Source organism: Capra hircus, chromosome 19, assembly GCF_001704415.2.
Source record: "Capra hircus breed San Clemente chromosome 19, ASM170441v1, whole genome shotgun sequence".
Taxonomy (NCBI): Eukaryota; Metazoa; Chordata; class Mammalia; order Artiodactyla; family Bovidae; genus Capra; species Capra hircus.
Window position 1 is genome coordinate 44373819 of NC_030826.1, and position 14750 is coordinate 44388568.

The 14750-nt window shown below is 45.0% G+C and overlaps 1 protein-coding gene and 1 long non-coding RNA gene across 2 annotated transcripts in view; one reads left to right on the top strand and one right to left on the bottom strand.

Moving 5' to 3' along the window:
• LOC106503262 lies at positions 5202-7532 on the bottom strand. The gene is made up of 2 exons (XR_001296891.2): positions 7350-7532; positions 5202-5541 (listed from the first exon to the last, which is right to left on the bottom strand). It is a non-coding gene; the product is annotated as an uncharacterized LOC106503262 (long non-coding RNA).
• Positions 7224-14750, top strand: part of NMT1 (N-myristoyltransferase 1) — a 35104-nt gene continuing 27577 nt past the window's right edge. Inside the window, exon 1 of the mRNA XM_005693946.3 lies at positions 7224-7901. Coding sequence (XP_005694003.3) covers positions 7771-7901 — 131 coding nt within the window. The 5' untranslated portion in view covers positions 7224-7770. The remainder of the gene's footprint in view (positions 7902-14750) is intronic.

Sequence of the window (14750 nt, forward strand, 5' to 3'; positions counted from 1 at the left end):
TCACGCAAATGGTTACTATGGTACCTGGCCAGGGTGGGCTGTTTCAGTCAGTGTGCTTCTCCTAACAGACTGCGAGGGAATTCCCAGAAACTGACATTTAAAAATATATATATTTATTTGGCTGTGTAGGGTCTTAGTTGTGGCACATGGCATAGATTCTCTAGTTGTGGTATGTGGGCTCAGTAGTTGTGGAAGCTGACATATAAAGGTTAATCCATTTACCATGTACTTTGGCTATGGAGCTCATTCTATGCTTACAACTCTAGCCAAGTCACTTCGCCTCTCTGCTCTTTTAAAGTGCAAATATTGGCTACTGTGCTGCTTGTTCAAAGAATTGAAAATACATAAAAGCACCTAAGGGTGCTCCACATATAGTTCAGTTCAGTTCAGTTGCTCAGTCGTGTCTGACTCTTTGTGACCCCATGGATTGCAGCACATCAGGCTTCCCTGTCCATCACCAACTCCCAAAGCCTACTCAAACTCATGTCCATTGAGTCAGTGATGCCATCCAACCATTTCATTCTTTGTCATCCCCTTCTCCCGCCTTCAATTTCCCCCCATCATCAGGGTCTTTTCAAATGAGTAGGTGATCCTTAACTCCTATCCTGCCTCCTCCTCCCTCTTCCTAAACTGTATCTATGCTTTCAGCGTCAAGGCAGGAAGCTTGTCTTCACCACTAGCATCATCAGCGCCTGGCCCAGGGTCCAGCATACGAGGGATCCAATACATTGAAGGATGAAGTGATCCAATATCTTTCTCTGATCACTCCAGTCCCTGAAACCTTTCTTCTTGAGGTCAGAAGCACTGACTGACATCACCCAATGAATAGGATTGCATCTCATGATCAAAGGGGCCATTTGGTCCAAACACCTGTTCAGTGTTTGAATCTCCTCCCCATCATCTCTGCTTACTTGGACAAGTCCAGTGTCGGTGAATGCACTGTCCTTCCAGGCAGCTTCATGATGTCTCTGAAATTCAATCTTGGCCATTTTTCCTTAGGTAATATCTCTTCTAATCCACAGGATCATATTAAAACAATTCTAATTCCTATTCTATAGAGCTAATGGCCCAGTCCTCTTCCTGGACTAAACAACTTTCAGATAACCTCACTTTGTGGTTCTCAACCTCTTGCCTACTTCTGTCAGGTCAGAAGGACACCCAGACCACCTCCCTCCCCCATCCCCATCAGTAACAATGACTGACCATGGCAGTGATAGAAATAAGATGCCTTTGCCTCCCCCAGGGTATCAGGCTCTTCCTAAGAGCATATTGTTAGGCAATCCCTTCAAGAAAACCCTTTTCCCCCCTTACAGATTCTGCTTTACAGTATCGTGAGCTAGCGATGTACAAGTGGGGCTCTAATTAGCCATCTTTGTGGTCCAATCTGCCAACAGCAGCTGCATCTCTGCTCTGGGGTGATCCTGGAGGCTGAAGGGCAGCTTCAGGGGCTTCAACCCAGGAACTTCCTCTGATCTGAAGCTCTGTCTTTGCAGTTTTGAGGTGATGTCATCAAGGACTTTCAGCTCAAACACATACGCTCTGTTATTTTGGATGGCAGTAATAAACTTTGAGCTGGCTTGGACTGTATACACAATCTTACTTCATCCTGATAATGAATCTGTATCTCAGTCACCCCTGTGTCCTTAGCATCTAGCATGACGCCCAAACCACAGAGCTACTTCAAGTCGTTTGGTGCCCTCCGAGTCCAGTAGAGATGACTCCTTTGACTCCTGGGTCTTTGACTCAGTTCTTAAAATTAAACTTACTTTCCGTATATTTATTTTAAATAAATATTAATATGCAATTAACTTTATACTCTCCCTCACAAATATCATTAATATTTATTCTTTATTAAATAGCTTAAAAGAAAAAATTTTTAAAAAGACTTCCCAGCTGGGAGATAAAGTCCAAACTCTGAAGATGAGCCTGAAACTCAAGGCTTTCTGTGACCTGGCCCCTGATCACGCCTCCAAACATATGTTCTACCATATGTCTTACCATATGTTTCCCCTTGGGAAAGTCACAGGAGGAAGGCAATTTAGTTACTGCACTAGACTTTGCATGAAAACAACAGGTTCAAGTCCAAGCTCATCCTTAGTAGCAGTGAAACATTGGACAAATCATTGAACTTCTGTTCTTCTCATCGTAAAACAAGAATTATAGCAGCCGTGTTTACTGCACAGGGTCAAACAAAACAACTGATGGTAGGGATCAAACGAGACAGTACCGTGTGAGCTCATTTTGTGAGTAATAAAGTGCTCTATGCACATGAGTGGTCACCATACCATGTGCTCCTGCCTCTGCCCCTTGTCTGCAGCGTTTCCACATCCTGAAGCACTTGTCACTTCTTTCTCACTATTCACTCATTTATCCAGTCATACATTAATTAATCCAACAAATATTAATTGAGGGCTTGGACTTCCCTCTGGCTCAGTAGTAAAGAATCCCCCTGTAATGCAGGGGACATGGGTTGGATCCCTGGGTTGGGAAAGATCCCCCGGAGTAGGACATGGCAACCCACTCCAATTCTTGCCTGGGAAATCCCATGGACAGAGGAGTCTGGTGGGCAACAGTCCACGGAGTTGCAAAAGAATTGGACATGACTTGTTAAACAAGAACAACAAAAAAAGTGTGCTGGCCCAAATGATAAAGAAGTGAGGAAAACCCAACCTGTTTTGTCTTCATAGAACAAGGGTCTTGGGGTGGGGGGGTGAAATGGTTGCAAACTGAACAACCACACAAACAAAAGTAAAACTGCAGGGAGAGTTCTCTGGTGGTTCAGGGGCTAAGACTAGGCGCTTTCAATGCAGGGAGCCTGGGTTCAATCCCTGGTCAGGGAACTAGATCCCTTGTGCCACAACTAAGAGTTTGCGTGCAGCAACTAAAACCTGGTGCAGCCAAATAAATAATTTTAAAAATTAATCAACTTAAAAAAGTAAAACTGCAGCTGTGACTCCAGCTCAGGAGTGGGTCCACAGGGCCCCCAAAACGATCATGACGGGGGAATCCAGGGCTTAAGTTGCCTCCAAGGCCCAGTTTGAGTCCTGCTTTCTCCAGGAAGCCTTTTCTAACCAGAGGTCTACAGTGCCTGCCCCCCCCTCCATCTTCAGTTAACTTATCTCTCCAGTTCACTTAATCACACCCAGTCAGGCCTTGTTATTTTGGTTTCCAGTGTGTCTGGTTTTCCCGATTTCACTGGAAGGGCCTTCTGGGCAGGGAAAGCTTGGCACTCTCTTAAATCCCACAGCACTAGGCAGAAGGCTGGGCCCACTGTGGTCCAGGGACCTGGTCTATCAGGGACTGTCACATGGAAAAAGGATGCCCTTTCTGAGCGTGGGCTCTAGTGGGGACAGGGAGCTGCCAAAGACCATCTCTGCAGCCCCTATTTCACAATTGAGCCCACTAGCCCTGTTTTTCAAAGGAGAAAAGCTCTCTTTCCTAGGAAAGCCAGGATGTTGCCCAGTATGATCTTTCTCCAACAAAAATTGCATCATCTTTCTCTTCCGTGGCTCGCAGTCTCCAGGGTAAAATCCAAACTCCTCAGCGTGGCAGCTGCATCCCTTCCCAGTCTGACTTCTGGCTGCCTCTCTGTCTCAACTTCCAAAATGCTCCTCACACTTCAAGCTGGCCACATCCTTCTCCTTTGTGATACCGCCAAAGCACCCACTTTCATACCTTCTGCCTAGGATGTCCACCCAGTCTGTCTGCTTCTGCTACCAAAACTCAGCTCAGCTGTCTTCTCCAGATCCCCTTCCCCAGGTTAAGGATTCCACCTCTAGGCTCCTGCTACACCCTGTGGCTACCCCTCAACTCTTTTCTGCACTGTGTCCTATCAGACCAGACGCCTAACAACTGATGGAGGGGACCCAGGGAGGGGACTGTGTTGGTCCATCCCTAATTGTCTACCTTCTGCCACAGAGCCCAACATATCAGGACATGAGTGCTCCAAGCCATTGGCTAAATGAATCATAAAGGTGACCTGGCTCATGCCTTCCTAGGCCCATCTCAAGAAGGGGATCTCTGATCTGCTGGGAGCACAGCAATGACCTTGATCTGGGATGGACATCATGAGAAAGGGTTTTTTTGATCGCCAGGAGTGATGCTGACTTTCTGGGGGGAAACACTACTGCTTTGTGAGCACTGTCTCAGATGAGGACACAGGCTCAGAAAGGATAAGTGACTTGCCAGGTCACAGGCAGAGCCAAGACTCAGAAGCCAGGGAGTTAGAATCTGGAACCTACTCTTAACAACTATATTCTATTGTCTCCAGTAATAACCGAGAAGGAATAATGGAGGTATGCACACTAGGAGTAAATTCCAGAATCTGCAGAGGTTCACAGGCACATCCTTCAGCCATCCTTTGGGGCCTGCTGTACCTCGCTCACTTGTATGAGGCTCTTGCCAGAATGGGTGGATAGGAAGAGCCAGCAAAGCTAGATGGGAAAATTGTGCCACTGTAGTGTGTCGAGGAGCTCAGAAAGCTGGGGATGTTTACCTCAGAAAAAAAGGAACAAGACTTAATTGAAAAATATGTAAAAACTATCTAGAATTACATAGGATTATATGCTTTTTTTTTTTTCATTTTAAAAATTATTTATTTTTGGCTGTGCTAGGTCTTCGTTGCAGAGCTCAGGCTTCTCACTGCAGTGGCTTCTCTTGTTGCAGAGCACAGGTTCTAGACTGCTCAGGCTTCAGCAGTTGTGGCTCACAGGCTTAGTTACTTAGACATTCAAGCAAGCTCAGGCATTGAAGTCACATGTGGCAAAATTCAGTCATTAAATGGACATTAAAGAAAAAAAGGTGTTGGGGGCTTCTCTGGTGGTCCAGTGGCTAGGGACTGGGTTTGATCCCTGGTCCAGGGACGGGGGAGCCTGGCGGGCTGCCATCTATGGGGGTCGCTCAGAGTCGGACACGACTGAAGCGACTTAGCAGCAGCAGCAACAGGGAACTAGATCCCACATGCTGCAACTAAGAGCCAGTACAACCAAATAAATATAAATTAAAAAAAGAAAGATATTTATTAAATAAAATAATAAACATAAAGCTTTTAAAAAGGTGTTTGGAATTCCCTGGTGGTCCAGAGGTTAGGACTTGGTGCTTTCACTGCCAGGGTCAGGTTCAGCCCCTGGCTGGGGAACTAGGAATCTATAAGCCACGGGGTGTGGCCAAAAAAATGAACAAATGAAGTGTCACATATACTCAATTTCTTTTTAAAAACGTAAAAATTTAAATTTTTACTATAGAGAAATCATGAATCCTATGAAATCTAAGATTTTAGAAGATTCTAACTTGGATTCCAGAACCTTGGACTCATACTTGCCTTCTGAGCTTGGTCACCTTAGTCACATTGCTTGCCTATCTCCCAGAAAAGCTCTCTACTGAGCCAAAACTGCTTGGTTTGCAGTAAAATACCATGCAGAGTGTCTTACTTAAGCTTTAGATTGCAAGAATGGCAAGGGGCCACAGACACCAGCACCATCAACCTCCATAATCACTCTTCATGAGTCCCATTTCATTAGCCTTCATTCAGCCTCTGCAAATCTGTAGGAAAAGAAAATATAGGGCTTGGAATTAGAATACCAGAAATGAGTTCTGGTCCAAGGTCTGCAACTAGGTATCGCTTTTTTTTTTTTTCTCCAAGCAGTTTTCTTCAAGTCTCCTTCACAAAGTCGCATGAGCTATTATAACTGAAATACTTAGAAAAGTTAAATCCATCTGTCACGTGAGTGTATGTTCCTCGGTTCTTTGTCTTATCACAACAAAGATTTGGAGTGAGGGACATTAAAGCCCCCTAGGCGTGTCACAGCTCTCAGGTCTTGGATAGACTGTGTTATAGCTCTCAGGTCTCGAATGGATCATGTTATAGCTCTTAGACAAATCAGTGTTACAGCTCTATTTTATTTAGAAGATAGTAGGAAGATCTATCTTCGAGGTGTGAGGGCACGTCGATCCAAAGACACATCCGAAGACACGAGAAGAGCGCCCCAGCACGCGGGAGAGAGAGACAGAGAGAGCTGGCTTTGGCTCCTCTATTTATATGTTTATCTCTCCCTGGGCCTGTCCTGTGTAAATTGGGCCAGCCTGGAGTGTTGTTTGTTTTACCTGAGGTCCTCACTCCGGTCCTCGGACCTTCTTTTGTTCTATTTCTGCGGGCTTTTCCCTTCCTTGTCTTTTAGCCACTGCCATTTTGGACTCCTTTTCCCTATTCTACCTACCTAACACATCTAACACACGTAAGGCTTTATTATTATCTCTGACCGCCTCCTTTTGCCTGCATTGCATATAAGGCATCCTGCTGACCACAGTCGTGGCCCCAGAGAGACAAAAATGGGTAACAGTTCTCAGGCTGAGCAGGAGTCTTTGCCTTCCAAAGTCAAATATAAATGATTGCGGGTTACCTGCTGCTTCGGATCATATTCTTAACACTTCTGCTCCTGCCACTGGTATAGGATCAAGCATTGACTATATTTAGCTCTCTTTTGTTTTACTTCCCTGAGTCAGAAGGGAAATACTTCTTCCCACTCTATTCATCTTCCCACGCTGAGACTATCCCAAAGGCAAGATCATTTCCCTTTTTGGCTGGATCATTTCATGCAGCTCTCTGATGATAAGAACTTGTCCTACCCTCAACACCCACCTAACCCAAGCTGAATGGAAAATCTCTAGGAATGGTAACCATGTCTTTGGGCTCTGCCTCAACACTCCGGTGTGATTTACTCAACCACAGGGGTAAGACCCAAAGGACTGGAGCATTCAGTCAAGGCTAAAAATAGCTTAAAATCTGTCAAAATTACCTTCTAATAACCAATTTACTTGGGTAGATGTATGAGACGATGGGACTTTAGTGGTAAAGAATTTAGAGAGTTTAAGTCATATCCATATGCGTATACTTCTCGCCTTCCCCCGACTCCACCCCCGCCACTTAGCTATTAGACTGTCCAATTTACCCACCAATTTTGGGGCCAAGTTTCTTGTCTGTGAAAAACGGGAGTAGTGCCCACCTTCTAGACTTGTTGAGAAGAAGGCAGTAAGTAATTGAGTAATTGTGGAGGGCTGCTGCTGAGAAAGAAAGGGACTCTGTGTGGGGTAAAATTTCAGATCAAGAAGGGCTAAGGCCTGACAGAGCAGTCAGATGTCATTGGTCAGGATCAGTGCTCCGCACATCACAATCCACCGCCTTTCATAAGGCCTCGAGCTACCAACGACCACTGGCCGCCCAGAATCCCGAGCGAGGAAAGGCGGCCAGGAGCCAGCCAACCTGGCTTCTTGCAGAAGGACGCTCCAAGAAAATCCTATGCATTTGGGCTTCCAGTGGGTCGCAGCCGCAGGCCTCAAGGCCTCTTACTTACCTGAGAATGGTAACGGTCCTTAACGGCAGCCAATAACGGCTCAGAGCCGGCTGAGGTCAAACCTAGGATTTTGGAGCCCACGCCCCAAACCCTAAACTGCATCGAACTACAACTCCCAGCATGCGACGCGACCGCCCGGGGGGCGGAGGGTGGGCCTCGCCAAAGCCGGGCCCTTCTTTCCTCCCGCGCGGCCGAACTCCAGAACTTCCGGATAGTGCTGGCTCGCCACCCACGACGGCCTCCTCTCTAGATTTCTGGGTATTGTAGTCCATCTTGTTCCGGTTTCCCGGGAATAACCTGCTCCTAGCTACGGCTACTTTCGCCACAAAAACTACAAAACCCAGAATATCGCGCAAGTTCCCCTTGTCCAATAGGAGCCCCCCATGTAGCGAGGCGCGGAGGCCGGCTCTCGCAACTCAAGATGGCGGACGAGAGTGATACAGCAGTGAAGCTGCCGGCACCTCCGCTGCCGCAGATGATGGAAGGGAATGGAAACGGTCATGAGCACTGCAGCGATTGCGAGAACGAGGAGGACAACAGCTACAACCGGGGGTAACGAGATCCTCGGAGTCCAATTCCCATCCAGTCCGCCACAACCTGGGTCTCTGGGGTGCGGGGAAGTCACCGGGAGCTTAGTGTAGCCCTACCCCCACATTCCTATTGGCTGAGATATTGGAATCCTGTCTGGCGATTGGTTGCTGTCTTTGTCATTTGTCGGGGGTGGGTGCTCAGTATGTTAAGGCCCAGAGACATTCAATACTTTTATTATATAAAAGTTCTGTGTAATGTTCCCGTCTTGTGGCTCATGCGCTTCCGGGGAAAAGAGCATGTTGGACGATGGCCTTCGATGGCACAACGCAGGTCAATCTAACAGTACAGTTCAAAAGGAATGTTACTTACAGTCGTGGTGTGTGAACAACGAGATTAGCAGTAAACGAATAATATAATAAAACGTTTCACTGCAGTTCACCTTCAAGGAGGAAATTCATCAGGCTATACCAACCATAATTATGTTGTAAAAATATCACTACTAGAGAATCCCAAGATATAAACTCACCTTATAAATCCTATGTAATTACTGTATGATAATATTTTAATGTATATGGTGTCTGCTGCTCCAAATGATCCATAAGTTTCCCGAGCAATGTACAGTTAGGTCTTTCAGTATCTTTGCTCTGTTAACTTTGCGAAGTAGCTTCGAGCTTCAAGAAATTGAGTAATGGTGCTTCCTTGGACGGTTTGGAAGTGGTTTAATTCTGCGTCTCCTGTACTTTAGGGTCTTGCTTCCGATTAGCTATTCCTCGGGTAGAGGGAGCGCATCAAACGTTTGAGTGTTGAGCTTCCAAAAAGCCACACCCGATCATTTCTTTTTCCTCACATTGTTACAGTGGCTGGCCCAGAGGCTCACTCTCCTTATCTGTATGTATGTTTCCTAACGGAAAGTCATGAGAGACTCTTGGATGTAAAACTTTGGCTGAGTCTTTGATGGTCTGATTTTCGTAGCCATCTTGTCCTTTTCTGAATCAGTCGGTTGGTGGTAGCCCTGGAGGTAAAAGTGGAAGGTTGAGGTCTTCGGATAAACTTTAAAGAGAGATTCTGTTACCTTGAGGTGATAGGAGAACAAAGGATTATTTAAATGGCTTATAAGTGGCTTGTGATGAATGCTTAGGTTAAAAGATCTAGCTTTATGTTCTTCAGTCAGCTTTAAAACCACAAGAAGACGTAGGGGGAAAGGAAACTTGTCAGATTTGGTTTTTATAGGACTGTGTTCTTTTGTACACAGATCTAATATAATAAAAACCTCTAGATTCCTGAGAAAGGAAGAGCTGAAAAAGAGGAACTAAGAACAGGAAGGAGGGAAAGTGGCCCTTCTGAGTAGAGACCCCAACCACATGTGAGCGTTGTTAAATTCGAGATTCCTTTCAGAAGTGAAAGTACCACTTCATCTTTGCTGTGTGTGTAGTTGCTTTTAGTTTTAAATGCTAAGCTGTTGCCCTGACCAGTGTCTGTAGCTTGTTAGTTGGTTTTGTTGCCTATAATCTATGAATCGCTTTGCAAGACTGTTTGGCAAAAAGTTCTGTATTTTATTTAGAGTACAACAAAATGGTAACCTTAAAAAACTCTTTGGATGTGCATGGTTATGGGCTGGGTGAACAAATTAAGTTTATTAGTATCCCAACGGAGAAGGCAGTGGCACCCCACTCCAGTACTCTTGGCTGGAAAATCCCATGGATGGAGGAGCCTGGTAGGTTGCAGTCCATGGGATCGCGAAGAGTCGGACACGATTGAGCGACTTCACTTTCACTTTTCACTTTCATGCATTGGAGAAGGAAACAGCAACCCACTCCAGTCTTCTTGCCTGGAGAATCTCAGGAACGGGGGAGCCTGGTGGGCTGCCGTCTATGGGGTCCCACAGAGGCGGACACGACTGAAGCGACTTAGCAGCAGCAGCAGTATCCCAAATCTAGAGATCTGTATGAGTGAGCTTGGAGGTCGCAGGTGAGAAACAGAGGACCCAGCCTGAAGGGCAGTGTCTAGTTCTGGCACTTGGAATCTGAATAGGCTTGACATTTTTTCCATTAATTGTCAGAGGAAATGGTTTGGGGGAGAAGCTGTGTAGTACAATGGGAAAAGCATAGACTTTGGAATCATTCAAACCTGTGTTCAAAGCCTGGTTTTGACACTTAATAGTCCTGTGTCCTTGGGAAAGTTACTTAACCTCCAGTTGTTGAGATTACATGAGATAACATCTGAAGCAGCCTTCCCCCTTCTATTTCTTCAGATCTGCCCTGTCCTCCCCCAACCCCCTCCCCCTTACCCCATCACATACTGTATTTTTTTGTAGCTTTTATCATGATAGTAGTTAAGTAACATTTGTATCCAGTCCTTGTCTTACTTGACCATGACGAGTTTCAGAACAGGAATCCTGTCTGAGATAGCTGGCAGTTAGTGCTGCTGTCTGTGGGGTCGCACAGAGGCGGACACGACTGAAGCGACTTAGCAGCAGCAGCGCAGTGTGTATTCATGAGTATTTGCTGGATGAATGAATGACATGTTAAAAATTTGTAGCCCGGTGTTAGTGCAGCTTCCTTTCTCCTCGCTGAGAAGGATGTCAGATTTTTCTCACATGTACACTTAATTTTCCCCAAATAAGTCTCATAAGCCTTATTATTCTGCTGCTGCTAAGTTGCTTCAGTCGTGTCCGACTCTGTGCGACCCCACAGACAGCAGCCCACCAGGCTCCCCCATCCCTGGGATTCTTCAGGCAAGAACACTGGAGCGGGTTGCCATTTCCTTCTCCAGTGCATGAAAGTGAAAAGTGAACGTGAAGTCGCTCAGTCGTGTCCGACTCTGTGCAACCCCGTAGACAGCAGCCCACCAGGCTCCCCCATCCCTGGGATTTTCCAGGCAAGAGTACTGGAGTGGGGTGCCATTGCCTTCTCCTGTAGTTACTGTGAAATACCCACAGAAATCAAGGATGCCCCAGTTTTGTCAGGGAAGTTTTCCACGGTTTTTTGGCTCCTTGAAATGTTGCTTGTCCTTACTTAATATTATTTTAAATGTGTTCAAAGTGGTAGAAGAATAAAAATATCTCCTTTTGATGGTAACAGTTCTAACAGACAATATGCAATAAAAGTTAAAGTGAAAGTGAGGTCACTCAGTCGTGTCCGAATCTTCGTGACCCCACGGTCTACAGCCTACCAGGCTCCTCCGTCCATGGGATTTTCCAGGCAAGAGTACTGGAGTAGGGCGCCATTGCCTTCTCCGCCGCAATAAAAGTTAATGATAGTTCAAAACAAACCCTTGTTCTCTGGGCCTTTCTTTCAGGATGGGCTCAGTGCTTTATGCTGATGAAATGAGCTGCGTTCATGCGCTGGAATAATAGGAAGTGCATTGGTGCTGGTTCTTATGTCCCTTCTTTATGTATTTTAGTTCTTGATATTTCTAGTCCTGAGTTTTCTTTCTTCCATAATTAAACATTTGGCGGGTATAAGTTTCGTGTATACATAAAAGCACACACATGTTCACAAGCATACATCTATAGTAGAGATGTGTGCATGTGAGTGTGTGTGTATCTCTACATTTTTTCTGTTTTTTAAAAATTCCACTCAACTGAGGAAAGAAAGGAGGGTAGCATTCCCCCCAGCCCAACCCCCCCAGTTACCTGGCATAAGTTACCGTGGGCAGTTAATTGAGTGGAGAGTCAGAAAATAATCTGTATAACTACATCCCCCTGCAGGTCATGATTCAGCTATTGGATTTAATTTGCTTGCTTGTTTTTAGTGAGAGATTTATCGCTGAAGGCCTTCCCTTGTGGCTTAGAGGGTAAAGCGTCTACCTGCAATGCAGGAGACCCGGGTTCAATCCCTGAGTAGGGAAGACCCCCTAGAGAAGGAAGTGGCAACCCACTCCAGTACCAAGAGTAGCCTGGAAAATCCCATGGACGGAGGAGCCTGGGAGGCTGCTAGTCCATGGGGTCGCAAAGAGCTGGACACGACTGAGCGACTTCACTTTCACTTTATCGCTGAAGAATAAACCTTATCAGCTGGCAGTAGATTTTCGTTGTGAGATAACAAAGTTTATTTGGATGCTTGGGAATGGGAGAGAATTTTTACACTGTTTCTGCTGTTAAGATTCTGTTGGAATTTATCTTGCAATGTTCTTAATACCACTGAAATGCTGAGAAGTCATTGGTCAAGAACACTTTGATCAGGGATGTCTGTTTCCTATTCTGTTCTCTTACTCCGTGGGGACAGGTTAAAATGGGTTGTTATAAGTTTTTCTTACTTCCTGATGATGCGATATTATTCCTTATGAAGAAACTTAAGAGAAAAGAAAGGTCTTTTTGAATGGAATTCCATAAAGCTATCCTTACTTGCTTCTGTTTTATTCTTCACCTTTTCCATGAGTGGCTCTTTCCACGTTTTTTTGATGGCTTATAGCTGTATCTGGTCCTTAGAAGGAAGAAATCTTTTTAGTTCCTTTTTCTTAATTTCTCCCTTCAGCTTTTGGTTCTTCAAAACTAGATCAAAGCAGAAATGAAAAGAGAAGCCTCATCACTGATATCAAATAAGTGTTCTAATTTTATTTCCCAATTAAGTGGCAATTAAAAAGAAACTAATCAAGAGCTGCTTCAAAGAGAAAAGACTGGAAAGCAGAAGAAATGAAAAGCAAATGAGAGCCTATTTCTGGGAGACTGCTGCTCATGGCAAAGCAGTTTTGCTGATTTTTCACATTGTTTAACTAATGTGCTCACTCTAAAATGTCCCAGCTTTACTAAGTCTGCCCTTAACCCTTTCCCTGCAGAGTCCGTAAGTTTGGGGACCACAGATTCAGTAACTCTAGGAGGTTGCTGCTTCAGCTCTTCCTCTTTAACCTTTTGTCTGAAATCTCTGCCCTACAAGCCTCTCTTCCAGCTCCCCAAGGACGAGGCACTCTTGTGACAGTTGCATGTAAGGCCCATAAAATATGGTGTTGTCTGTTAAAAGCACCAAAGCAAAAACAAAACTAATATTCTTTAACAGGGTCAGTACTTGCTGCAGATTTTTTTCCTCAGCTGCTGTCTTTGAGAGAGAGCTAAGGAGGCTTCACTATAGTTAAGTGGTCAATAAACGTTCTCTATTGCTAACGTGACTGTGTGCTGAACCCTGTGCTAAAGCCCTTTACGTGGATTATCTCGTGTAGACTTAATAAAGACTGATTTAGCTTTTGTAATGAGACTTAGGACTTGCCGGTCCACCTCTCCCTTTGACACCCAGGAGGATCCATTCAGAACTTGCTGCATTGCTTTTCCTTACTTGCATTGACTCCTTCCTCCGGACTCTGCAGCAGTGTGCGTTCTGTCTTTGTCTTTGAATGTGTTCAGTAACCCATGGACTTTCCCCAAACTAGGGAGCCAGTGGGTGATGGAGATGGCTGGCCCCTTTAAATTATCCTTGATAGACTGGTATCTTTTTCAGAGTTCATTCCAATGTGTGAAATTGCTGCCAGCGTTGAGTCCTTACTCAGAAAATTACTGAAAATGGTCTCTGAACTGCATCTGATTTGACCTTGGAGTTGCTAGGTTACAGTCTAGCTCACCAAACCAACCCAGAGTGTATAGAATTTACATTTCCATCTCATTCCCATTTTGAACTACTTAGTGTATTAGGGCTCTTGTGACCTCTGAAAAAAACCAGCTTTCCTTCATGGCAGGATTGGCTGGTTCACCCCCAAAACTCTGGCTAACCCAGAGAGGGCAGAGGGTGGCAGTAAAAACAATCTTTGGTAATCCTTTCCCATCTTGCTGGTCTTTTCACAGGCCTCCTGGGCACCTTGATGGCAGTAGTAAAGACTTTTTATTTTTACGATCTCTTAGGACTCAAAGGCAGTTTTTTGTGGGTGACTGATAGTGGGAGCTTGCAAAGTTTGGGGGATGGCATTAAGTGATTCTGCAGCCTCAGCTGCTCAGAAGATCGGCAGCTGTGCTGAGCCACACCACGTGGTTTCGCCTGTGCCCCTAGTAAACACCACCGCATTCACCTGGGTTTGGGTCTTCTGGATACGCGACCAGTAGGCTTGCTGGTGAATCACACCTCAGGAATAAATTGATTTGCAGAAGGGGAGTTTCCTGGGAGTCCAGTGGTTAGGACTCAGCGCTTTCACTGCTGTGGCCCTGAGTATAATCCCTGGTTGGGGAACTAAGGTCCTACAAGCTGCTGTGTGGCCAAAAAATTAAGAAAAATTGATTTGCAGAAGAATTTCCTGATGTCTACAAGTGGCATCCAAAGGACGTTAGAGGCTAGTTATTTATTTAGTAAGTTTCTCTGGAAATTTTGAATTTGAGCCTAAAAAAATAACTTCCAGCTTAATTCTACTTCTAGGAGGTAGAAAACAGGTAACCGAAAGTTGTGAATTTCCTTTTCTGAACTCTTTTTTTTTTTTTTTTCCTTTTGATCTCATAATCAAACCGAAACCCATGGTCTGTGTTTCAGACATTGGAACCATTGGAAATGGTTAAAATGGGGCTTTTTTGTTTACTTTTGTAGGAATAGAACAGGTCCTAAGGAGGGAGGAGACAATAAGAGAGTTGAAAATTGGATGAGAAATTTGATCATTTAAAATCTCAAACAGTGGCTCAAAAGAGCCCCGCATCGCTACTACTCTCTTAGAACACTGGCGCAGCTGTCCTCTGGAAATATTGCTGAAGATGCTTTGTTGCCCCTCTTTTGGGCTCTAGCTTCTCAGGGTTTTATTTTAGTCTGTTACGCCTGGGAAGCATCAGTCAAGCATGTATTTGGTGAACTCTCAGTTGTGTGTTCAGCATAACTAGGGATGCTGTGAGAAACAGTTGTGTAAGATGGGGTCCCTAGACTCAGGACAAATTTTATCTCATTGGGAAGCCAGGCAGCAACCCATTAT